Here is a 23,395-nt window from a genome sequence, read left to right as displayed (position 1 = left end):
TTTATTAATGATAAGCAAATGGCCAACCAAAATGCTATTGCAAGATATTGGGAATGAAGAAAACAACAACATTGATACATTGGACAATAAACAAAATGTTTCAAAACCATCATTTTATTTATTTTTTATTATTACAAAACCATAATATGTGATTCTATGAAATACCAAACGAATTTTAACTGTATAACACACACTACAACAGAAAATGCATATTCTCCTATACATCTTCTAAAAAATAAAAGTGTGGTGATTCAAGTATACCATTAAAATATTTACGTAAGTTACTAAACTTGTTTTAAAGTGTTAACTATGTATAACATCATAAAACATACTGGTAACTCACTCCAGTTTTAAAAATTTTGTTATTCAACATTTTTTTTATCAAATGTCTACTGACACTTTTTTTTTTTAAAAAAGTGTTCAAAAAAAAAATATCACATTACTCATAAATACACCATTACTAAAGTACTAAACTCATGTTTCAAAGATCACAACCATACGTCACTTTTTACACAAAAAATAAATTAAATTTTTAAAGAATTAATTAAACAAAAAAGATGGTAGTAAATTTCCTGTTTTACCCTTTCCATTGCATACACTGTGTAGTGGGTCGGGTCTTCTGGGTACCAGCTTCAATCGGGCACGGAGTCTGAACCGGTGGGACCATACAATTGTATTGCAAACACAACGAACTGCTCACTGGAATCTCAGCCGTTGGATTAATCTCCACCCCCGTCAAATAGTTATGTTGTAAATACAACAATTGCACATTTCCATCCATCAGCCGGTCTACCAAAGTATTCGGAACTGAACCAGTGAACCGGTTATTATTTAGATACAGATTTTGTACGGTCGAGAACAATGGAGATACTTGACCGTACAACATGTTGTGACTAAGATCAACTGTCGGGATTGCAACTTCATTAAACGGCTGAACCGGACCTGAAAATAAGTTTCTTTCGAGCTGGAGGTTAGTTATTGGGAATGTGAAAATGCAACTCGGGATTGGACCAGTGAACCGGTTTAGGCTAAGATCAAGATAATTTAACTGGTTTAGTTGAGGTAGTAGATAATCAACCGGACCAGTAAACTGGTTCCATGACAATGAAAGGTACTGTAACGAAGAAGGAAGTGAACCGGGTGAGATTGAGCCGGATAAGTTGTTGTGTTTCACATCGAGCCGGGTCAAGGTTTGGGAACTGAATACCGGTAGTGAACCGGATAAATGGTTGTGACATAAAACGACGTTAGTTAACGCCGGTAGACTTCCGATCACCGGAGATAAATTTCCGGTGAGTTGATTGTAACTGAGATCAAGTGTTCGTAATCCTGTGAGTTCACCTAACGTTGCCGGAATCTCACCGGAGATAAAATTTCTGCTGATCCCGAGAAACCGGAGATTTTTGAGTTCCGACAAAGTCGCCGGAAGTTTGCCCATGACACGGCCGGGGACGATGGTCAGCTCCGCGAGTTCGGTTAATTTTCCAATGGCGGGATCAAGGCGCCCGGCGAGACCAGGTGCGCCGGCGCGTGGATCACCGAGGTTTAATGCGATAACTTTTTCGCCGGAGCAAAAAACTCCGGCGAAGTTGCATGGGTCGGATGTGAAATCCCATGATGAAAAGTAATTTGATCCGGGCATGTCTTCAAGTGATTTTTTTATTGACTGTAATGCTAAAAAATCTATAGGATCCAATATTGCAAAAGAAAATTTCATTTGATGAATAAAAATAAATATATTTATTGTAACTAATACCAACATTTTTTTCATCATTACTACAAATCACCTTTGAATAAACAGATATATAAATAACAGTAAAAAAAAGTAACAACTATAGATAATAGATAAATTTATTTAAATCACAAAACATACAATTTTATTTTATCAGCTATTCAAACAGGGTAAAAAGCACAAACTTTTTTCAACTAATTTAACAAAAATAAACTTATCAGCTATAACTCCTATAAGTAAACAAAGTACAAAATTTTTTCTTAACTATCAGTTATTTTTTCTTAAATAACAGGAAAAAATAATAATTACAAGCTTAAAAATCAAGTCAAATGGATAAGTAAGGAAACACTTTTTAGAATCTTAAAAGGGGAGAATAAAAGAATATACAATAAATAAGAAATATATAAAATAAAAATGGATTTGTAAAAAAGGATGATGATGTTTGAAGTGTATTGTGGGAGTTGAAGGATTTAGAAAGAAGAAGAAGATGATGATAGTGATGAAGTAAAGTACTTGTTATGTAACATCTAATGTAAATGAACTCACAAAGCTGGTTTGTTGGGTATAGGCGTATGTATTTGTTCGATGGTGAAATTAATTATTATTATTACTGTATTTTTTTGTTTTTTGTTTTTTGTTTTTGTGTAGGTTCGGATAAATCCAACGGTTGTCCAAGCCTACGTGGGTGGTTCGGGTGGCAGGTCAGATTCAGTAGATGTTTTTTTACAACGTCAGATTTTATTTTATTTATTTTATTTATTACTATTACGGAGTGTTATTGTACCTAAACGGTATATATTTCGATGTATTGTTTTCTAGTATAATTTAAGTATTTGTTACATAATTTAATTATATATTACGGAGTATATATTTTAATTTTCAATATTATATTCATATTCTGTATTTATATTTTAAAGTTAGAAGTTGAAAAGTTACGATATTGATGTAAAAGTAGAAAAGATAAAGCACTCGGAGTGGTGACTGAGGTCACTTGGCATGTCAGGCGTGATTTGCTGAGTCAGAAAAAGTGGGGAGTGGTGACCTATGTCAGTTAGTGTGTTAAAATAATATTTTATTATATTTAATAATGTATTCCTTTGAAAAAAAAAGCAAAAAAAAAAAAAAAAAAAAAAAGTGGTAACATCCGTCGCCTGGGGGACTGACCGAAGTGAAACTGGCTTCTGCAAGGAGGGTGGGGAGTGGGTGACTGAGTCACCTTGAGTGCAACGAGGTAGAGACGGGGTACCACTCCCCTTGCTCTAATACTCCGTATAATTAAAAACTAGGTAAAGGTTATTATGAGAAAGAACATTTTTATAATACTTGCATAGGTGCATTGACTGAACAGGAGCCAGTAAGTATGAAGTAATTAATGTTATTTTTTATTCAACAAAAATTAAAAATAATATTAAGACATGAATCTTTTTTGGTCGCTACCTTTTTAGCAGTTCAGTCAACTAACACATGGATACCCTTTAAAGAATGGACCAATAGTTTAGTGGTGAATGATTCACTCTCCCGTAGGGGAGGTGAAGGTTCGATTCCCACTAGGTGAGGATTTTTCAAATAATTGGATCAAAAACCATTCTTACCGGGCCCAAATGATCCCTTAGTCCCACGCATGCGAAGATTGAAACAATGACAATGCATGTTCATTTATCGGGCCTGACATGCTGTGGGTAAATGGGTGATGGTGTTTCGCCAGGCTCCAGTGGGCTGCCGATACACATGTTTTGAAACAACATGGATACCCTTTGTTTTTATTTATATTTATATATTTAAATTTAATATAAATTTAAAAGTTACGAAGAAAATGAATGATTTAATAGTGAATTGTTGATAATCCAAATGATTCATAATCTCTAAATAAATTTGATTCCGAATAAAAATAAGTTGTTTGATAATAATCATTTGAATTAATGATATGAATTTGAGAAAACTACTTTATTAACAAGGGCGGATCTATATGGGATCCAGTGGTAGCACGAGCTACCACTGGAATACGCGATGTAGTGAAAATTTTTCAGGGTTTTTAACTAATGATACCACTGGATTGTAACATCCCGCGTTTTTCCGTTAAATTTATTTTTAACACCGTCTTTTTCTTTTAAATAATACCTTTCGTTATTTAAATTCGTAGTTTCCGTTGACTAACGTTCATAATAATTCCGTCATTTAATTATAACATCTCTCGTTAACTTGCGTTTTAAAAATATTCGATCGGTTAAATCCCGCACCCGCTTTGAAACTCGAGGGACCGGAGTTGCCAAATGGGCAAACTAGTTGACTAGGTCAACTAGTCAACCCATTTCATCCATTCCATCATCTCCCTCATCCCTTTTCTCTCCATCTCAAGAACACACACACAAACCCATTCCATTCATTCATCATCTAAATTCAATCTTGGAAGCTCACAACAAATCCGATTACATATTTGGAATCCTCTCTTCATCCTCTACAATTTGATACCAACTTCATCTCGTTTGGGTAACATTTCTAAAACTCTAGATTTCTCTAAATTCGTGTTTTTGATTTGAAATGGTGTTAGTTAGTGTCTATGGCTCGAGTCTAACATGAATATATGTTTGGTTTGCTCGATTTGTTGTTTTTGGAGTAACTAGCATGAACTTGAAATGGGTGTGCTTAATCCTTGATTTTGGATGAGTTAATGTTGTTAGATTGTTAAAGTGCATGTTTTAATTGTGTTACTAGTATCACTAGCTTCGTTTTGATGCGTAGGTTGATTAAGAAAACTTCAAAAACATGAATATTGATTTTGTGATGTTTGACTAGGGTTTGATAGTTCTTGACATGAACTTTTGATGCTTGAATGCCATGAAATGTTATTAGTAAGTGTTTAGTTGTAATGTATGCTTCATTACCTTCAAAACGGCATATCGTATGTGTAAATTGGATTCCCGAATCATAAAATACGTTTTACGAACTTGAAACTTTGAAAATAAACCTTTCTTGATCAATTGACGAGTCTTCGGTTATTGTAAATGATGTTTTTGATTAATGATATGTGGTTAGTTGTATTCCTTGTCGAAATAGCTTTCCGATGATATAAAATACATGTTCTAATTGTTTGCGGATCATAAAATGTGAATGTTTGTGTTTTGGTTCGTGCATACTTTGAAAACTGACCAGAATTCTCTGGCCAGGTAGTGGCGCGGCGCGCCACATCCCCGCGCGGCGCGCAGAATCGCCTGGCCAGATTCTGCTCACTTTGGCGCATTTCACGCGAAATGTTTGACTAGCTATCGACCTCCGATTCACATGAAACTTGTTCTAATATGCTTATATATGAATAAAAACCTCAGAAAAATAGTTCGGGACCGAACCCGAACGTGTTGACTTTTTCGTTGACTTTGACCAAGTTTGACTTTTAGTCAAACTTAACCAAACTTTTATACAATCATTCTAACATGCTTTTATACTTGTTTCTTGTATGAAACTTGACAACGTGATTCACATGCTATACTTAATCGAGTCGTAACGAGCCATAGGACTAATTGAACACATTTCACCCGACCTTGTGTCGTAACCGGTTAATTGATACAACTTATTTGTTTAGGTTAAGGCTAAGCAACATTCATGCACACGTTTACTTTGTGAAGTACATTTATACTCGTGCAATCAAAGGTGAGATCATAGTCCCACTTTTACTCTTTTTGAACTTATATTTGGGATGAGAAAACATAAACGATTCTTTTGAACTAAGTGAACACAAGAACGGGAAAACAAACATTCTACATACGAGTTTAGAACAAAAATCCTCAATTCGATTATCATTAGTTACACTTGCCGGGTGTAAGCGAGAACTTATGTTATATGGCCATATGGGTTGACAACCCTCATCTTTGACGGTTCGCTACCGTCTACGGATGAAATATATTTTCGAGAATCAGTGTTTGTTCTAGCACTAAGTGATGGGGTATACAATGGAAGGAATGTTAAGCTTTGATAATTGGGTGCTCGTGAAACAAACTTTTGGAATGTATTACTATTATTTCATTGATGCAAATCTTGTGGTTCACTTGTACTTACTTACTTAAACCTATGATTTCACCAACGTTTTCGTTGACAGATTTCTATGTTTTTCTCAGGTCTTGCACGATATGTGAAACATGCTTCCGCTTACTATTTGATACTTGCATCCGATGTCGAGTATACATGCATTTCATGGAGCGTCTTTTGACTTTACTTTAAACCGTGTCGCCTAGATTTCAATCGTACTTATAACGTTGTAACTTAACTTTTGGTTGAACAATTCTTGTAAACTTTGAACAATCTTTATTTTGAAATGAAGGCGACATATTTTGGTCAAACGTCATCTTAAAGACTTATAATCAGGTAATGGGACCCACGTAGCCGACGCCGTCACTTGACGATTTGTCGGGGTCGCTACAGGTGGTATCAGAGCCTTGGTTGTAGGGATTTAGAGTTCATTTGTGTTCACCCCGAGTCATAGGGTACATAGGTGAATCTAGACTACAACCGGCATATAGACTGAAGTAGGAATTATTTGACTAATTGTGCATTTATACTCGAACTCTTCTATCATATCTAACTCGTATTCGATCTTGATCTTACGTTGATAAATTTTGTTGGTGCGCCACCTTGACTTTATGAAGTAATGTTAAATGCACATGAGAATCAGGGTAATATAATTTCCGGGATTATATTACGGTGATTCACATGGACATTCCGACATTATGACATAGAGAATTTAAGGCGAGTCAAGGAAAAATTTTCTCTCTATCCTTATTCCATGCCACGGTTAGTATTGTTGAAAATACTAACCAACGATATTCTTGTCTCATGAAGGAACAATGGCTCACCAAGGTCAACACAATACTCCTCTCGAAACTCTAGAACAAGCTCTTCAACGAATGATAACCACCGCCGTGGGTACGGCCGTGGCCGATCACTTTTCTAACAACAACAATCATGGAGCCGGTAATTCAATCGAAAGTTGCTCCTACAAGAACTTCATGAAGTACAATCCTCCCACTTTCGATGGAACCGGGGGACCGGTTACTCTCACCCGATGGTTTGAACAAATGGAGACCGTTTTTAACACAAGCGGTTGTCGAGACCAAGATAAGGTCAAGTTTTCCACCCTCACTTTCACCGGTATTGCTCTCTCATGGTGGAACACGTATGTACAATTAGTGGGAAGCGATGAAGCCCACACACTCTCTTGGACCGAATTAAGAGAAAGAATGATCACCGAATACTTCCCGCGCGACGAGACTCGAAGGCTCGAACAGGGTCTAAGGAATTTAAAAACGGCCGGAAATGACCTCAAGGCTTATAATCAACGGTTTACCGAACTAGTCTCGATGTGTCCAATTCTCATGACTCCCGAATCCCTAAGAGTCGAACTTTACATGGATGGCCTCCCTAAGAGCATTCAACACAAGGTAATGACATCTCAACCCACTAACCTACAAGAGGCTTTAACAATGGCCCGCCAAGCCTTAGAAACGGTGAATGAAATGGAAGCACCGGCACCAATGGTCGAGGACCACCCGAGTAACAACAAAAGAACATGGGAAGCCTCTCAATCAAGCAACCACAACAATAACAACAACCCCGCCAAGAAGCCTTTTACCTCCAACGACAAGAAAGGTTATGCCGGAAAGCTGCCTTTTTGTGACGAATGCCACAAGCATCACTTTGAAGGATGTGGCAGGTTTCGCCACCGGCGCCAAGGACCCGTCGCTCGAAAGATGCCCAACGCACACAGAACGGGTGCTTGCTTCGAATGTGGCCAACTGGGTCATTTTAGGAATGTGTGCCCAAATAAGAAAATTCAACCCCAACGCACGCCGTTGAACCTTCGACATCGACACCAAGGATGCCCGGAACGACGATGGACTAGTAACGGGTACGTTTCTTCACAACAAACCGTATATTTCATACTTGTTCGATTCGATTACCGCTAGACGTTTTATAACCAAGGATTTGACTCATGCTCTTTATATTCCACCTCTTTCCCCCAGATACTACTTAGACGATTTAAGTGACCGACGGAAAAAATATTGTGTGCCTATAAATTTTATTGGAGGAAATACGTTAAGACTTTTGACTTGACACCTATAGAACTAGGGAGCTCGGAACCTATTCGTAAAAAAAAAAAAAAAAAAAAAAAAAAAAAAAAATGTTTCCCCATCATCTTGTATAGATTGTTGTGAACTGAGTAATTTTCGGTTGGAAACCGATACCCTCTCCCTCGCATCCATGACCTCATGATTATTTGCACGAATCCCGTATGTTCCAAATCGACCTCCGTTCCGGTTATCATCAATTGGGGGTTAAGTGAGACGATGTCTCCTAAGCCACTTTCCGAACTCGCAACGTTAGTTGTAAATCTCTCTTAGTACCGCTTGATTTATTTAGGGCTCGCCCGTATCCATAAACCTCTTGAACCGCGTATGCAAATTCATATAGACTAATCTGTTATCGTATTTATAGATGACATCTTAACTTATTTAAGTAAAGAAGGAAAACGAACAACATCACCATCTTACGCTCGAACTTTTGAGAAAAGAGCAACTTTATACCAAATTCTCCGAGTGAGAATTTCTGTTGAACGAAGTACAATTTTCTAGACCATGATGTTAATGGTCAAGGCATTACAATCAATCTCGAAATCAAGCCACATGTAATCAGGAAACTCTCCCAACTCAGACTTGTATTCGTAAAAATCTTAGATCTCACCGGTTGTTACCGAAGATTCATTTTTGACTTTTCTCGTATTACACGACTTTAATCTCTCCGCGATCGAACCTTGAGCGTGATTCTTCACACCAACATTTCTAGCTAAATTCGTACAACACCAGATGGGACTCAAATATGGAAATATTTCTACTTGGACGCCGAAAGGCATACTCCCTCGACTCGAAATCAACGGGACGGAAATTCGTTATTTTGCACGAAGAATTCGAATACTAAATTGTGGATCCGATCAATATTCTTGTCATCACGTACCACACTACATACCTCTGTTATTTCACCGTTACCGTCTGATATTACTGGAAATTAAGATAACACACAATCCAACGATACTTCACTCTTCCTTGACTTAACGCCCTTGTGTTTCTGATAATCGGTCAACTATTATTCAACCCCGAACTATACAACTACGTGTACTACCTCGTTTCTCTTTCAGACTTCAACTTTTGACAACTAGAGGCACGTTATAGCAACCTCGAGATGTAAACTCATCCTATTCTAAGTCCTCATTTCACTACTATCTTTACCGTTCGCATTTCCGTTTAAAGAAACTCCTTGTAACATTTCTCCATGGATAGAGAAACTCCTCATATTACATAAGTATTCGCCACGAGGGTGAATAGTCCTAACGAACATTTTTCGAACCCTAACTAACTTGTTCAAACGTATCTTAAGAGATTCTTTTCCAACACGGTGTATCTTTGTCAATTATTCTGTATCGAAATACTCGTTTCACTTCTAGTTTTACAAGAAACCTTGGGAACCTGCTTAGACATGAGTACCGCGTACCACCCACAAACTGACGAACCGAGCAAACGAACGATTTACGTCTTGGAAAGACATCTCACAAACTCGTATTGTCACCTTTAGTAGATCACTCTTACAACAGTAGTTACCACTCGTGTGTTCACGCGCACTTTTCGAAACCTTATATGACCGCTAATGTCATACCCCTGTTCATTTAACCAAAGCATCAACCACCGAAATCTGAACTCCATCAAGAAACAACAATTGAGATCGTTCAAGTCCGAGAAAGGCTCGAGACAACCCATTGTCGCCAGAAGAGTTATACCAAACTTAGAGGAGAACCTCACAAATCCCAGTGTGTAACCGCGTAATATTGAGAACCCGCACCTTGGAAGGGTGTAATCCGTTTCGGGAATCAGGGAAAGTTAAACCCGCGACATGTTAACCCTTTTGAAACCTTGGGGCGTATTGGAACCGCTCCCTACCGTTTAGAACTTCCAACTCAATTAAGTTTCCGTTTACCCTACATTTCGTGTAACAAACTTAGAAACGTGTCCTGCGGAACAGGAACGTGCAATCCTGCTGGATACATCAACTATCGATGACAAACTTCTCTTCGTAGGAAAACCAGTTGAAACTGGGGATCGTAAAAACCGAACCTTAATGCAACGTAAAACCCTGACTATCCAAATTCATGAGAACCCTCAAGGACGTACTTTCACTTATTCATAGCATTGACAACGTAAAGTCTCGAGTAAGAGATATCGACTACTACTTCCAACTAAATTTCGGGACGAAATTTCTTTTGAGTTGTGGATAATGTAACATCCCGCGTTTTTCCGTTAAATTTATTTTTAACACCGTCTTTTTCTTTTAAATAATACCTTTCGTTATTTAAATTCGTAGTTTCCGTTGACTAACGTTCATAATAATTCCGTCATTTAATTATAACATCTCTCGTTAACTTGCGTTTTAAAAATATTCGATCGGTTAAATCCCGCACCCGCTTTGAAACTCGAGGGACCGGAGTTGCCAAATGGGCAAACTAGTTGACTAGGTCAACTAGTCAACCCATTTCATCCATTCCATCATCTCCCTCATCCCTTTTCTCTCCATCTCAAGAACACACACACAAACCCATTCCATTCATTCATCATCTAAATTCAATCTTGGAAGCTCACAACAAATCCGATTACATATTTGGAATCCTCTCTTCATCCTCTACAATTTGATACCAACTTCATCTCGTTTGGGTAACATTTCTAAAACTCTAGATTTCTCTAAATTCGTGTTTTTGATTTGAAATGGTGTTAGTTAGTGTCTATGGCTCGAGTCTAACATGAATATATGTTTGGTTTGCTCGATTTGTTGTTTTTGGAGTAACTAGCATGAACTTGAAATGGGTGTGCTTAATCCTTGATTTTGGATGAGTTAATGTTGTTAGATTGTTAAAGTGCATGTTTTAATTGTGTTACTAGTATCACTAGCTTCGTTTTGATGCGTAGGTTGATTAAGAAAACTTCAAAAACATGAATATTGATTTTGTGATGTTTGACTAGGGTTTGATAGTTCTTGACATGAACTTTTGATGCTTGAATGCCATGAAATGTTATTAGTAAGTGTTTAGTTGTAATGTATGCTTCATTACCTTCAAAACGGCATATCGTATGTGTAAATTGGATTCCCGAATCATAAAATACGTTTTACGAACTTGAAACTTTGAAAATAAACCTTTCTTGATCAATTGACGAGTCTTCGGTTATTGTAAATGATGTTTTTGATTAATGATATGTGGTTAGTTGTATTCCTTGTCGAAATAGCTTTCCGATGATATAAAATACATGTTCTAATTGTTTGCGGATCATAAAATGTGAATGTTTGTGTTTTGGTTCGTGCATACTTTGAAAACTGACCAGAATTCTCTGGCCAGGTAGTGGCGCGGCGCGCCACATCCCCGCGCGGCGCGCAGAATCGCCTGGCCAGATTCTGCTCACTTTGGCGCATTTCACGCGAAATGTTTGACTAGCTATCGACCTCCGATTCACATGAAACTTGTTCTAATATGCTTATATATGAATAAAAACCTCAGAAAAATAGTTCGGGACCGAACCCGAACGTGTTGACTTTTTCGTTGACTTTGACCAAGTTTGACTTTTAGTCAAACTTAACCAAACTTTTATACAATCATTCTAACATGCTTTTATACTTGTTTCTTGTATGAAACTTGACAACGTGATTCACATGCTATACTTAATCGAGTCGTAACGAGCCATAGGACTAATTGAACACATTTCACCCGACCTTGTGTCGTAACCGGTTAATTGATACAACTTATTTGTTTAGGTTAAGGCTAAGCAACATTCATGCACACGTTTACTTTGTGAAGTACATTTATACTCGTGCAATCAAAGGTGAGATCATAGTCCCACTTTTACTCTTTTTGAACTTATATTTGGGATGAGAAAACATAAACGATTCTTTTGAACTAAGTGAACACAAGAACGGGAAAACAAACATTCTACATACGAGTTTAGAACAAAAATCCTCAATTCGATTATCATTAGTTACACTTGCCGGGTGTAAGCGAGAACTTATGTTATATGGCCATATGGGTTGACAACCCTCATCTTTGACGGTTCGCTACCGTCTACGGATGAAATATATTTTCGAGAATCAGTGTTTGTTCTAGCACTAAGTGATGGGGTATACAATGGAAGGAATGTTAAGCTTTGATAATTGGGTGCTCGTGAAACAAACTTTTGGAATGTATTACTATTATTTCATTGATGCAAATCTTGTGGTTCACTTGTACTTACTTACTTAAACCTATGATTTCACCAACGTTTTCGTTGACAGATTTCTATGTTTTTCTCAGGTCTTGCACGATATGTGAAACATGCTTCCGCTTACTATTTGATACTTGCATCCGATGTCGAGTATACATGCATTTCATGGAGCGTCTTTTGACTTTACTTTAAACCGTGTCGCCTAGATTTCAATCGTACTTATAACGTTGTAACTTAACTTTTGGTTGAACAATTCTTGTAAACTTTGAACAATCTTTATTTTGAAATGAAGGCGACATATTTTGGTCAAACGTCATCTTAAAGACTTATAATCAGGTAATGGGACCCACGTAGCCGACGCCGTCACTTGACGATTTGTCGGGGTCGCTACATGGATCGTGTAATTTTTGTGTGTTACACCACTGGATCGTGTAATTTTTTTGATTTTTTTAACTAGTAACACCAGTAACTTCGAAACCTAGATCTGCCACTGTTTATTAACGTCTTACATGAATAAAAAATTCGATATACTCGTTTGTTAAGTCAACTGAATATTACTCCGTATTTGAGTAGGATATTACAAAAAATATGTGTTTAATAGTTAATAGAGTGTTTCAACTATAAATAATTCAGCACTTAATGATGAACCTTTTAACATCATATAACATTCATATGTCAAAAACAAACGCATTGAATGTTGGATGGTTTAACATCAACGCTGAACTATTCAATTAAGATGTAAACAAACATACCCAAATGCCTGCATGTTTATCATTCAAATCCATCCATCCGTAACCCCCAATTACTTGCTCAATTTTTTTTGTTGATTTGACCTCAAAAGTCAACATACAGGCTCACAGACACTACTACAAGTCGTGCCTTTTCTAAAGGAAATATTGGATCTTTAATCTTTATTGCCCCATATTATTTTAGTTGGCTTCAGTTTAATATAAATCTGAGAGACACCACCAAACCATTTTATTTTAAACATTCATCAAAATCAAATACAACTAAACCATTTTATGTGAAGTACTCATTGAACACCATAGCATAAGGAAAAAAATAATAATAATAAACACGTCCATGGCACTTAATCATCATCATGATGAGTAATAAGTAGAATACTAGAAGCAAGCAAGCAAGCAATCAACATTAAAGTAGAATATTTGATCTTTTTCAATCGATGACCAACTCTTTTAATTGTTTTTTGAGCTTTATAACCTTCGCTTCCTGCAACAAGCACGAAAGATAATTCAGAGTATTTCCAATCAATTGTCACTTCATACATATAAGACTCGAACGATGAAAATGCAAAATGTTGTAATAAAGCTTATCATACCTTAAACTGTACTCCAGCATTACATGCCTGATCCTTTTCAGTTATTTCCTCGATTTGGTGGCCATCCACCAAGGACTGCCATTAAACACAATCAAACCATCAGAGAAAACCTACATATTTTATGAATAAAATTCTTTAAATAAACAAGTTATAAGTTTTATAGCTTTAAAGAATAAGCAGTCATATCCAACTTAATGCCTCACAAATCACGCAACACATCATGAGTCATGATCCCCGACATAGCTAGTTTTTACATTCAGCGCGAATATCTAAAGGTACAAATTCATATAAGACAAAATACATGAAGACTGAAACGTAAAAAAACGGCAACGATAAAAAAATTATGCCTCTTTTTGCCGCACCCAATGCTTCAAGCTCTTCTATTTTTTGTCTTGCAGCAGCCATCTCCCTATCTCTTTCAAGTTTCACTTCTTCTTCTTCTTTACACTCCTCGTCGAAGAAGCGTATACCAGGGAACTCCAACCGAAACTTATGCTTTTCTTCCTCGGTTGGTATACGATAATCTTGAATTGAACTGGCAACAAAACTACAATGAAATGGCCACGGTCATCAATAAACAAAAAAATTAGTATGTTTGGGAATATATAAGAAAAAGTAGAATTGCATAAAGATAAAAACTGATAAGTAGAAAGACAAAAAGAATACTCACGGTTGTCTTAAAAGGAAATGTGCTATCAGCCATTGTTGTCTACAATACATTAAATTAAGAAGAATAACACAATTAGGCAAGCAGGGGTCATTGTAAATGTAAATGTAATTTAAATAGTAACGGTATAAAAAAGTACCAAAAGAGTAGAGTAATATTATACGGTAGTAAATCACCTTTGTTCGTAGGGTAGGGTTTTGTACTGATAGAATGACACCTTTAATAACTCAGGATCCCAATTAATGTTCTCTTTGGCTACAATCCATCAATCAGGTTGTTATTGTTATTAATAGGAAAACATTAACAATTGGGATTAACTTAATTATTAACTGAAGAAGGGAGAAAAATAAGTATGTATGCAAGTACCTTTCAAGGGTGGTTTATGTGAATCAGCATCAAAAGCCCAGGTGTATATCTGGAGTTTGTGTTTCATGAATTCAAATTTACCACGTGGATAATCCCCTCTCAAATTCACAAATAAGATTTTGTAAGCCTCATCGTCACTAGTCATTTTGGTGAACATGTCATCAAATTCTTCAATCATGAGGTCGAGAAGGCATTTTATCTGCAATTGGAGAGCAGCCTGAAATCAAAACAGAAAATTATAAAGCAAATTATCAACTTGTAAATGGTTCAACAGGCTGTGTTTTTTCACCCCTTTTACAATCGGTCTCGTTTTGTTTTCACTTGTAATAAGCAAGGTTGAAAAGACATGACACGGGGTCGAGATGGTCGGTACCTTGGAACCATCGCAACGGTCAAGACGGGGGCGAGACGGATGTTGACCGTTTTTTATCGTTGTTGACCATTGTTTAATCATTGACCATTTTGTACCCGATTTTTGATCCATTGTGAGGGCGTCTCGACAGTTTTTTGCAACACGGGTAATAAGAGGTAAATTTGCCTGTTTTATTCCAAAGAAGGATAGTGTTTTTTTATTTATTGCTTAGATTCAGAAAAATAATAATTTGTTGAAAAAAATATATATTTATATATTTTTTTAAATTTCCTTACTCAAACAGTTATCATACATTCGGTGTGCGATGACCAAATTGATGTTAAACGTCTGTATAAAAAACATCATTTTTGGTTATCATACATTTGATGTATGATAACTGAGGAAAAAAATGAAATTAAAAAAAATATAAAATAATAATATATTGTTTTTTCAAAAAATAACTTTTCTTGGATATTGGGATATAAACAATAAAATCTAACCCTTAAAACCTAAACTATAAATTAGATTTAATTTAGAAATACATATTTATTATCCCCTAAAAGAGTGCTAATCTCTTGATCCTGACCCTATATATATATATTATATATATGGCAAGCAGGCAGACACCTGTGTTAATTTAACGTCAAATTATTAATTAATTACCCCTAACTAGGTGTTAAGGTTGTTAAGGCATATGAGAAGAAAATGAAAGAAAGTCCAAATTCAACAAGCTTCTTATTTTAATGTGACATAAAAACTAATTTCGAACCTTATAATAAATCAAACAGCAAAATTGCACGTATTACTAGAAAAGAAGAAAAAAGAGGCGTACAATCATAAGATCGAGAGCATAGATCTGATTCTCTTGGCGAAATTTGGAATTCAAATCATTCAACTTGTGTTGGAGGAGGTCATCATTATCATTATTGACATAATCATCTTGAATCAACGCACGTTCCGCACATAACAATTCAACCTTCTTAATGATTTCGCTATTGCTTTTGACTTTTATGACGTCAGTGTCGAACTCGTAATTTAATTGGACAATTTCTGACTCCCTCCTAAAAACCTTGGCGTCAATGCATATCTTGTCCGAACAAACAATAACCATGATTTCGCTACCGTTCTCAACTTCAGCTGCTATAATCAACCAATTAATGAAATCAATCAGTCAAGTTGTTAATGATAGAAGAATAATAAACTCTTAAACCTCCTCCATCCAATGGAGATTAATTAATTAAAGAAGAACAAAAAGAGAATAATATTCATTTACTTATACTTAATCCACACTATTTATATATATAGGGTCATAATCAAGAGGGAAAACACTTTTTTGGGGGAGTAAATTTTTTTCTTTTTTTTCGATTTTTTTTTTTTTCAGGCATCAAGTTTAGGTGAAAATATGAACATTTAAAAAAGACACTTTGTGATGAATGTTATTATTTTGGCGGTAAAACGCTCGAAGAAAAAAATGAAAACATTCAATGCATTCAATGTTTTGATTCTGAGTTTATTTGCATTGTTTTGTTTTCATCTTGTGTGACGTGTTTTTTTCAAAATTTAGCCCGATTTAGAGTTTAGGGTTTAGGGTTTAGTGTTTTGGGTTTAGTCCCTAAACCCAAAACCCTAAACCCAAAACCCAAAACCCTAAACTCTAAACCGTCCGTGTTAAAATATTCAATCTAAACCCTAATTTCTAAACCCTAAACCCTAATTTCTAAACCCAAAACCCTAATAGCTAAACCCTAATTTTTAACCCCTAATTTCTAAACCCTAATTTCTAAGCCCCAATTTCTAACCCCTTAAAAAAACTCAGAATCAAAACATTCAATGCATTGAATTTTTTCATTTTTTTTCTTCGAGCGTTTTACCGCCAAAATAATAACATTCATCACAAAGTGTCTTTTTTAAATGTTCATATTTTCAGGTGATCTTGATGCCTGAAAAAAAAATAAACGAAAAAAAAATTACTTCCCCCCAAAAAAGTGCTTCCCTCTTGATTAAATCTATATATATATATATATATATATATATATATATATATATATATATATATATAGTGGTAGGATCAAGAGGGAAGTAACCAATCGGGGGGAAGCAAAAACTTTTTTTTTTTTCGTTTTTTGAAAAAACTTTGTTCACGAACATTATAGATGAGATGAAAATATGAACATTTAGTAGAGACACTTTGTGATAAATGTTTTTATTTTGGCGGGAAAACGCTTGAAGAAGTAATATATAACAATTATCATGTTTTTCGAGCGTATGTTGAGGTTTTAGCTATTGGGGTTTAGATATTAGGGTTTAGATATTAGGTTTATAGGGTTTAGATATTAGGGTTTAGAAATTTAGGGTTTAGGGTTTAGATTTAGGATTTAGATTGAGTTTTTAACACGAACGGTTTAGAGTTTAGGGTTTAGGGTTTAGGGTTTGGTGTTTTGGGTTTATGGAATAAACCCAAAACACCAAACCCTAAACCCTAAACCCTAAACTCTAAATCGGGCTAAATTTTACTTCACAAAACATGAAAAAAAAACGTTCATATTCTTCACGAACAATATTATCTTGAATGTTATTTTTGTCGATCGTTTTCCCGCCTAAATAATAACATTCATCACGAAGTGTCTCTTCTAAACGTTCATATTTTCGTGTGATCTTGATGACGGAAAAAAAAAAATCCAAAAAAACGATTTTTTTTTTTTTTTTGCTTCCCCCCGCTTCCCCCCGATTGGTTACTTCCCCATTGATCCTGCCCCTATATATATATATATATATATATATATATATATATATATATATATATATATATATATATACATATAAATACAACGACAAAACCCAATCCCACATATGTGGGGTATGGGGAAGGTAAAATGTAGACAATCCTTCCCCTATTCTAGAAGAAAGAGAAGTCATTTCTCTGCCTAGAGTGAAACACCCCAAAAGTTGAGAAATTAATCCCTCTCAATTTTCTATGGATAGAGAGATTGCTTCCGAATGGACCTCCGACCAATAACCAGGTTAAAATAAAGTGTGAGACGCCATTAAAATGATGCAATCAAATTTTCATGGGTTTTAAACCTGCATGGAGTTCCTTTTAGGCTCTAAGCGGTAGTCAAGTCGCCAATAAATCGACGCTCGTTGTTGACTCAATTAATAGAGCCCAAAAGCCACAATATAATAAATTAATTTAATAATTAGTATAAATCAAAAGGCAAAAACGAATACGACGATAAATTATTTTTACAATTATAACAGGTGTTGCGTATATTAAAACGAATTATTGTCTCTTAGGTTATGTTACTCATAAAAGATACTACAAAAAAAAAACCCGTAAACAAAGGTTGACCATTGCAACGAGCGGCTGACCACCCTGTTTACGAGTTAACAAACGGTGAAAATGTCATCGTCCAAACATATAATTAGACATGAAATTAAACTGATTAGTGCCAAAATGTTATATTTTATATATCAACTACAAACAAACAGTGTTAACGATATGACTCTCGATCCAAACATATAATTTAACAGATTAGTGCCAAAAGAAAATCGAAGAACCTGTTTCTGAGTTTGGAGAACTCATCTCGGTGAGGGTTTCACTACAATGAATATGTCACCGTTGTTGATAAAGAAAAAAGTAAGTATAGAATATATACGAAAAAAGCAGAATTGGATAAAACTCGAAAACACAATAAAACATGGAAAAAAAGAATACTCACAGTTTTTTTAAAATATAATGTGCTGTTAGCCATTGTCGTCTACAATTAATTCGAAATAATAACAAAATTAGGCAAGGAGTGATGCAAGCAGGGTTTATATGTACATATGTAATGTATGTAATGTAATTAAATTAAAATCAAAATAATAACCATAACACATTACCAAAAGAGTACAATAATAATAATAGTATAGTAAACTCACCGTTTTTCATCGGATAGAGTTTTAAACTGAGAGAATGCCAAATTTAAAAATGGGAGATACCAATTATTGCCTACAATCAATCAATTAAGTTGTTATGAACATGAAAAAACAAATCGACACTGAAGTTAATTTATTAAGTATTGAAGGAGAGAGAGAAATAAGTATGCAAGTACGTACCTCTCAAGACTGGTTTATTTGAATCATCATCAGTCTCAAGTTTGAAAAATCCCGTGGTGGCAAGTGAAGGGTTGGAAACAACCATAGAGTAACCCCGTTGAGTTACGTACATGAGAGTATAAGGTTTGATTACTCTCCCTCTCGGGTAACCCGAACAGGAAAAAACCTTGCAACTTTTTAGCATCATGAAGTTTTCTGTTACAATCAATCAATCAATCAAGTGTTAATAATACAAAAGTAATGAATTCTTAAACCTTGAAGAATTTGATTCATTGAAGAACAAAAAGAGAAAATAGTAATAGTATAATAATGATTTATAATAATTAATAATATAATAATAATATAATAATAATAATCTACTTACATTAAATTAAAGGGAGATGATACTTACACACCAAATTTTGATCCATACACACCTAAGTTACTATTATACCCTTACTTACAATAATGAAAGTTCAACTCCTTAGATAAACTTAGGGATATAAATGTAAGTTTTATGATCAAAAGTGTGTATTGATCAAAACTGGTGTGTGAGTATCACCTCCCTAAATTAAATTATATATTATGTTATCATTCATATTATATTATATATGATTATAATATAATTATATTATAATATTATTATTATAATTATACATTATAATTAGAATACAATATAAATGTAATTATTATTATTATTATTATTATTATTATTTATTAAATTTATTATATAATACAATATAAGGAGGTCATAATTACATTTTACAGTGTGTGCTCAACCTCATTTCCTCGAACACAATTTCACATGCAATTTGTGGAGAAAGATAACACAAATAATAATCAAGTAATTCTATTAATCTTTCTCAATTATACAAATGATACATACAACCTATTTATAGGCACAATACCAACTACTACAATAAGTACATACCTCTACCACCTAACACAATAAATGCTTTCTATCAACTACCTATCATAAATGCATATCTACATTCTAACACTCCCCCTCAAGTTGGAGCATAGATTTTGATCCAACTTGCCACAAAACAAAAGGACATAAAACCAAATTCGTCTCGCCGGGAACGAACAAAAACCGAACTTGCTTCACCAGGAGCAACAATACTCATCTCGCCAGGGACAAACAACCGAACTTGCTTCACCAGGAACAACGAAATTCATCTCAACAGGGATCTTCAAATATCGAAACTTGCTTCACCAGGAGCAACAATACTCGTCTCACCAGGGACAAACAACCGAACTTTTCTTGCCTACCAGGGGCATTCTTGACACACATGGACCGACATCTTCCAAACATCTTCATGGTACTTGAAAAATTATAAACATATATTTTTTTTTCCTTCTTTTATCATCTCAAAAAACCCACCAACAATTTCTTTTTATTATGTACTTGCAATACTAATGTCAATTTGATCAATGATGGGTCCAAACTCTCTTTTCCTTTGTTTTATTTTTCTTCCTTATGTCGACATTCTACCACTAAACCTTTTTTTTTTCTTTCTTTTCTTATAAGTGGCAGACACCACTTTCCATCCCATTCTAGACAAGATTCCTTTCCTCAATTAAGTACTGTACCAATTTCTTCACCAACTCCAAACCATAACCCAGATACTCAGTAGCAATAGCAAATTCACAAATTAGACTCGAAAATTGACACACCGGAACAGACCAATACACACCGGGGTTTTGGTCGTAATCTTCAGAAGAGTTACCGGAAAGAAAAATACAGTAACGACCGGTGGGGTGGTGGGATCCAAATTCACTCTCGGAGGTGATTTCAAGATCAGTGGTACGCTATTATTTTTTTCAGAACAGAAACATCAACGGAGAGTACTCACGGGGTACTCAAGAAACTTGAATTTCTCAGAGTACTCAGAGGGTACTCTCGAAATTTGGATTACACTCTCTAGGGTGCCAGAAACTCACTTACACATTCTCTGTTACACTCTCCTGGGTGTAACTTCTAATATGGCAGCGGTGGTGATGACGGTTTGTACTCACAGGGTACAATATCACACTCAATAATCACTCTCCAGGGTGATTTGAAGATCAGTTACTCGCTGGGTAACTCTAACAAGTTGTACTCACTGGGCACGAATCTCACATGTTACGACTCTCTAGCCTAGCTCTGATACCATGTAAACTAAGATAAACGAAAGATACTATGTGAACGGAAATAAGAATCGTAAACTAAATGAATGAAGAACGGAAGAGAAAAGAAAAGAACACTGGAAAACTCAAACGACTACATTGTTATCACTTCTATATTTCCTCTAATGTGCTTACAAGAGTGCATATATAGATACAAAGCCAACTACTCACATCAATGCCAACTAACCACACTAAATGCATAACATCTACCAACAATATATTAAATGCACCGACTAACATTAAATGCGTATCTACCGACTGTATTCTAATACATCTGCTGACGTATCTTAACACTCCCCCTCAAGCTGGAGCATAGATTTTGATCATGCCCAGCTTGACAAGAAATCGACAGAGATAACTTCATGGTAATGCTATGACAGCTCCGCTTGACACGAAACCGACAGAGATAACTTCAGGATAATGATATGATAGCTCCTCAACACTCCCCTCAAGCTCCAGCTTGTTACAAAACTAAACAACCAAGAAATAATCCACCTCTTTCATAATCTTCTTTGAATCCCTAATCCAGGACTTCAATAATCGCAAAGATAATCGATCTCACTTGGGATAAAAAAAAAAAAAAAAAAATACGAAGCAACCAAATCATGTCTCAATAGATCTCACTTGGGATCTAATCAAAGTAACCGAAATGGACAATATAATTGATGACTGTGGCCGGGAGAATACGACGACGGTGTAAATGGAGGATATGACAACGGTGGCATACGTGGAGGCCATGACAACGATGAAGGACGCGAGTAACCAACTTCGTCTCACATGGACGAATAAATAGCTGAATCGATCTCACCAGGGACCGACCTCATAATTGATCTCGCAAGGGATCAAGTAAACTCAAACGGCAGCGGTGGTGGCTTCAAAGGACTGCAGCAGTGATGACCTCAAATGACATCTCAAGAACCGAATTAGCTCACAAAGGGCTACCAAATAACCAAACTAGCCAATCCAGAGACGAACAATTAACCCAATCGATCTCACCAGGGATCGAACTAAATATGCCTCACCGGGGGGCAATCAAACTCGTCTCACAGGGATGAACAAACATCATCTCGCCAAGGATGACTAATAACCATGGATGACTAGGAAGGCGGCGCGTGAGTAGTTTTCCTGTAGTCGGAAAAATTCAATAGATGACTAATAACCATGGATGACAAAGATTCATCTCACCAGGGATGAACAAATAACCGAACTCGTCTCACTAGGGACAATCAAATAACCAAACTTGCCTCACCTGGGGCAACCAAACTCGTGTGATCAGGGACGAACAAATAATCTTGGATGACTAATTAACATACTCGCCTCATCAGGGAGGATCGAATAACCAATGGAAGATAACCAAACTTGATGACTAAATAACCAAATGTGTCTCACAACGGGCAACCAAACTCGCATGACCAGGGACAAACAAATATCATCTCACTAGGGATGAACAAATAACCAAACTTGCCTCACCATGGGCAACTCAACTCGTCTCACTGGGACGGCCAAATAACTGACATTGGTCGTAATCTGCAGAAGAGTTACAGGAAACAAAAATACAGCGACGACCGGTGGGGTGGTGGGATCCAAATTCACTCTCGGAGGTGATTTCAAGATCAGTGGTACGCTATTATTTTTTTCAGAACAGAAACATCAACGGAGAGTACTCACGGGGTACTCAAGAAACTTGAATTTCTCAGAGTACTCAGAGGGTACTCTCGAAATTTGGATTACACTCTCTAGGGTGCCAGAAACTCACTCACACATTCTCTGTTACACTCTCCTGGGTGTAACTTCTAATATGGCAGCGGTGGTGATGACGGTTTGTACTCACAGGGTACAATATCACACTCAATAATCACTCTCCAGGGTGATTTGAAGATCAGTTACTCGCTGGGTAACTCTAACAAGTTGTACTCACTGGGTACGAATCTCACATGTTACGACTCTCTAGCCTAGCTCTGATACCATGTGGAGAAAGATAACACAAATAATAATCAAGTAATTCTATTAATCTTTCTCAATTATACAAATGATACATACAACCTATTTATAGGCACAATACCAACTACTACAATAAGTACATACCTCTACCACCTAACACAATAAATGCTTTCTATCAACTACCTATCATAAATGCATATCTACATTCTAACACAATTCAAGAATCATTATGATGAATCAATCATGTATCATCCTAACTGCTTTTCATCTTCTTAAATTGAAAGATTTGGGGTTTTGTATAAACCCTATAACTAGAACTTAAGGTATGTGAGATATGCGTTGATTGTTAGACTCATGTGTTGATTTTTAGATTTTATGTGAGTGGTGGATTAGTTGTAAAAATGAATTTGTTAACTTCATTCGAGCCCTAATTCGTGTTTTTGGTACCAAGCATTCCCGAAGATTTTGGTAACGG

At 35.8% G+C, this 23,395-nt stretch overlaps 2 protein-coding genes and 1 long non-coding RNA gene across 3 annotated transcripts; all 3 read right to left on the bottom strand.

Moving 5' to 3' along the window:
• Nucleotides 1–577: 577 nt before the first annotated feature.
• LOC139870078 (uncharacterized) lies at nucleotides 578–1,717 on the bottom strand. The gene has a single exon (XM_071857928.1). It carries the CDS (start codon nucleotides 1,715–1,717, stop codon nucleotides 578–580), a length of 1,140 nt encoding a protein of 379 aa, XP_071714029.1.
• Nucleotides 1,718–12,991: 11,274 nt separating this feature from the next.
• On the bottom strand, nucleotides 12,992–13,889 carry LOC139873655 (uncharacterized). The gene is made up of 3 exons (XR_011767397.1): nucleotides 13,696–13,889; nucleotides 13,349–13,423; nucleotides 12,992–13,239 (listed from the first exon to the last, which is right to left on the bottom strand). It is a non-coding gene; the product is annotated as an uncharacterized lncRNA (long non-coding RNA).
• A 125-nt stretch (nucleotides 13,890–14,014) lies between these two features.
• On the bottom strand, nucleotides 14,015–18,916 carry LOC139870076 (uncharacterized). Its single transcript, XM_071857927.1, has 7 exons — nucleotides 18,832–18,916; nucleotides 18,655–18,724; nucleotides 18,292–18,332; nucleotides 15,566–15,873; nucleotides 14,382–14,598; nucleotides 14,192–14,270; nucleotides 14,015–14,057 (listed from the first exon to the last, which is right to left on the bottom strand). The coding sequence occupies exons 1-7, from the start codon at nucleotides 18,914–18,916 to the stop codon at nucleotides 14,015–14,017; spliced, it is 843 nt and encodes a 280-aa protein (XP_071714028.1).
• Between the last annotated feature and the right edge of the window lie 4,479 nt (nucleotides 18,917–23,395).

The sequence above is a fragment of the Rutidosis leptorrhynchoides genome, chromosome 10, assembly GCF_046630445.1.
Source record: "Rutidosis leptorrhynchoides isolate AG116_Rl617_1_P2 chromosome 10, CSIRO_AGI_Rlap_v1, whole genome shotgun sequence".
In the NCBI taxonomy this organism is placed as follows: domain Eukaryota; kingdom Viridiplantae; phylum Streptophyta; class Magnoliopsida; order Asterales; family Asteraceae; genus Rutidosis; species Rutidosis leptorrhynchoides.
The sequence above is the reverse complement of the archived record's forward strand: the minus strand, read 5'-3'. Positions and strand labels throughout refer to the sequence as shown.

Coding starts and splice junctions, on each gene's coding strand:
- LOC139870078 (XM_071857928.1), bottom strand. CDS start 1,717: ATGAAATTTTCTTTTGCAATATTGGATCCTATAGATTTTTTAGCATTA.
- LOC139870076 (XM_071857927.1), bottom strand. CDS start 18,916: ATGGTTGTTTCCAACCCTTCACTTGCCACCACGGGATTTTTCAAACTT. Junction 18,725..18,831: donor AAATAAACCAGTCTTGAGAG/GTACGTACTTGC, acceptor GATTGATTGTAG/GCAATAATTGGTATCTCCCA. Junction 14,058..14,191: donor ACCCTACCCTACGAACAAAG/GTGATTTACTAC, acceptor AATGTATTGTAG/ACAACAATGGCTGATAGCAC.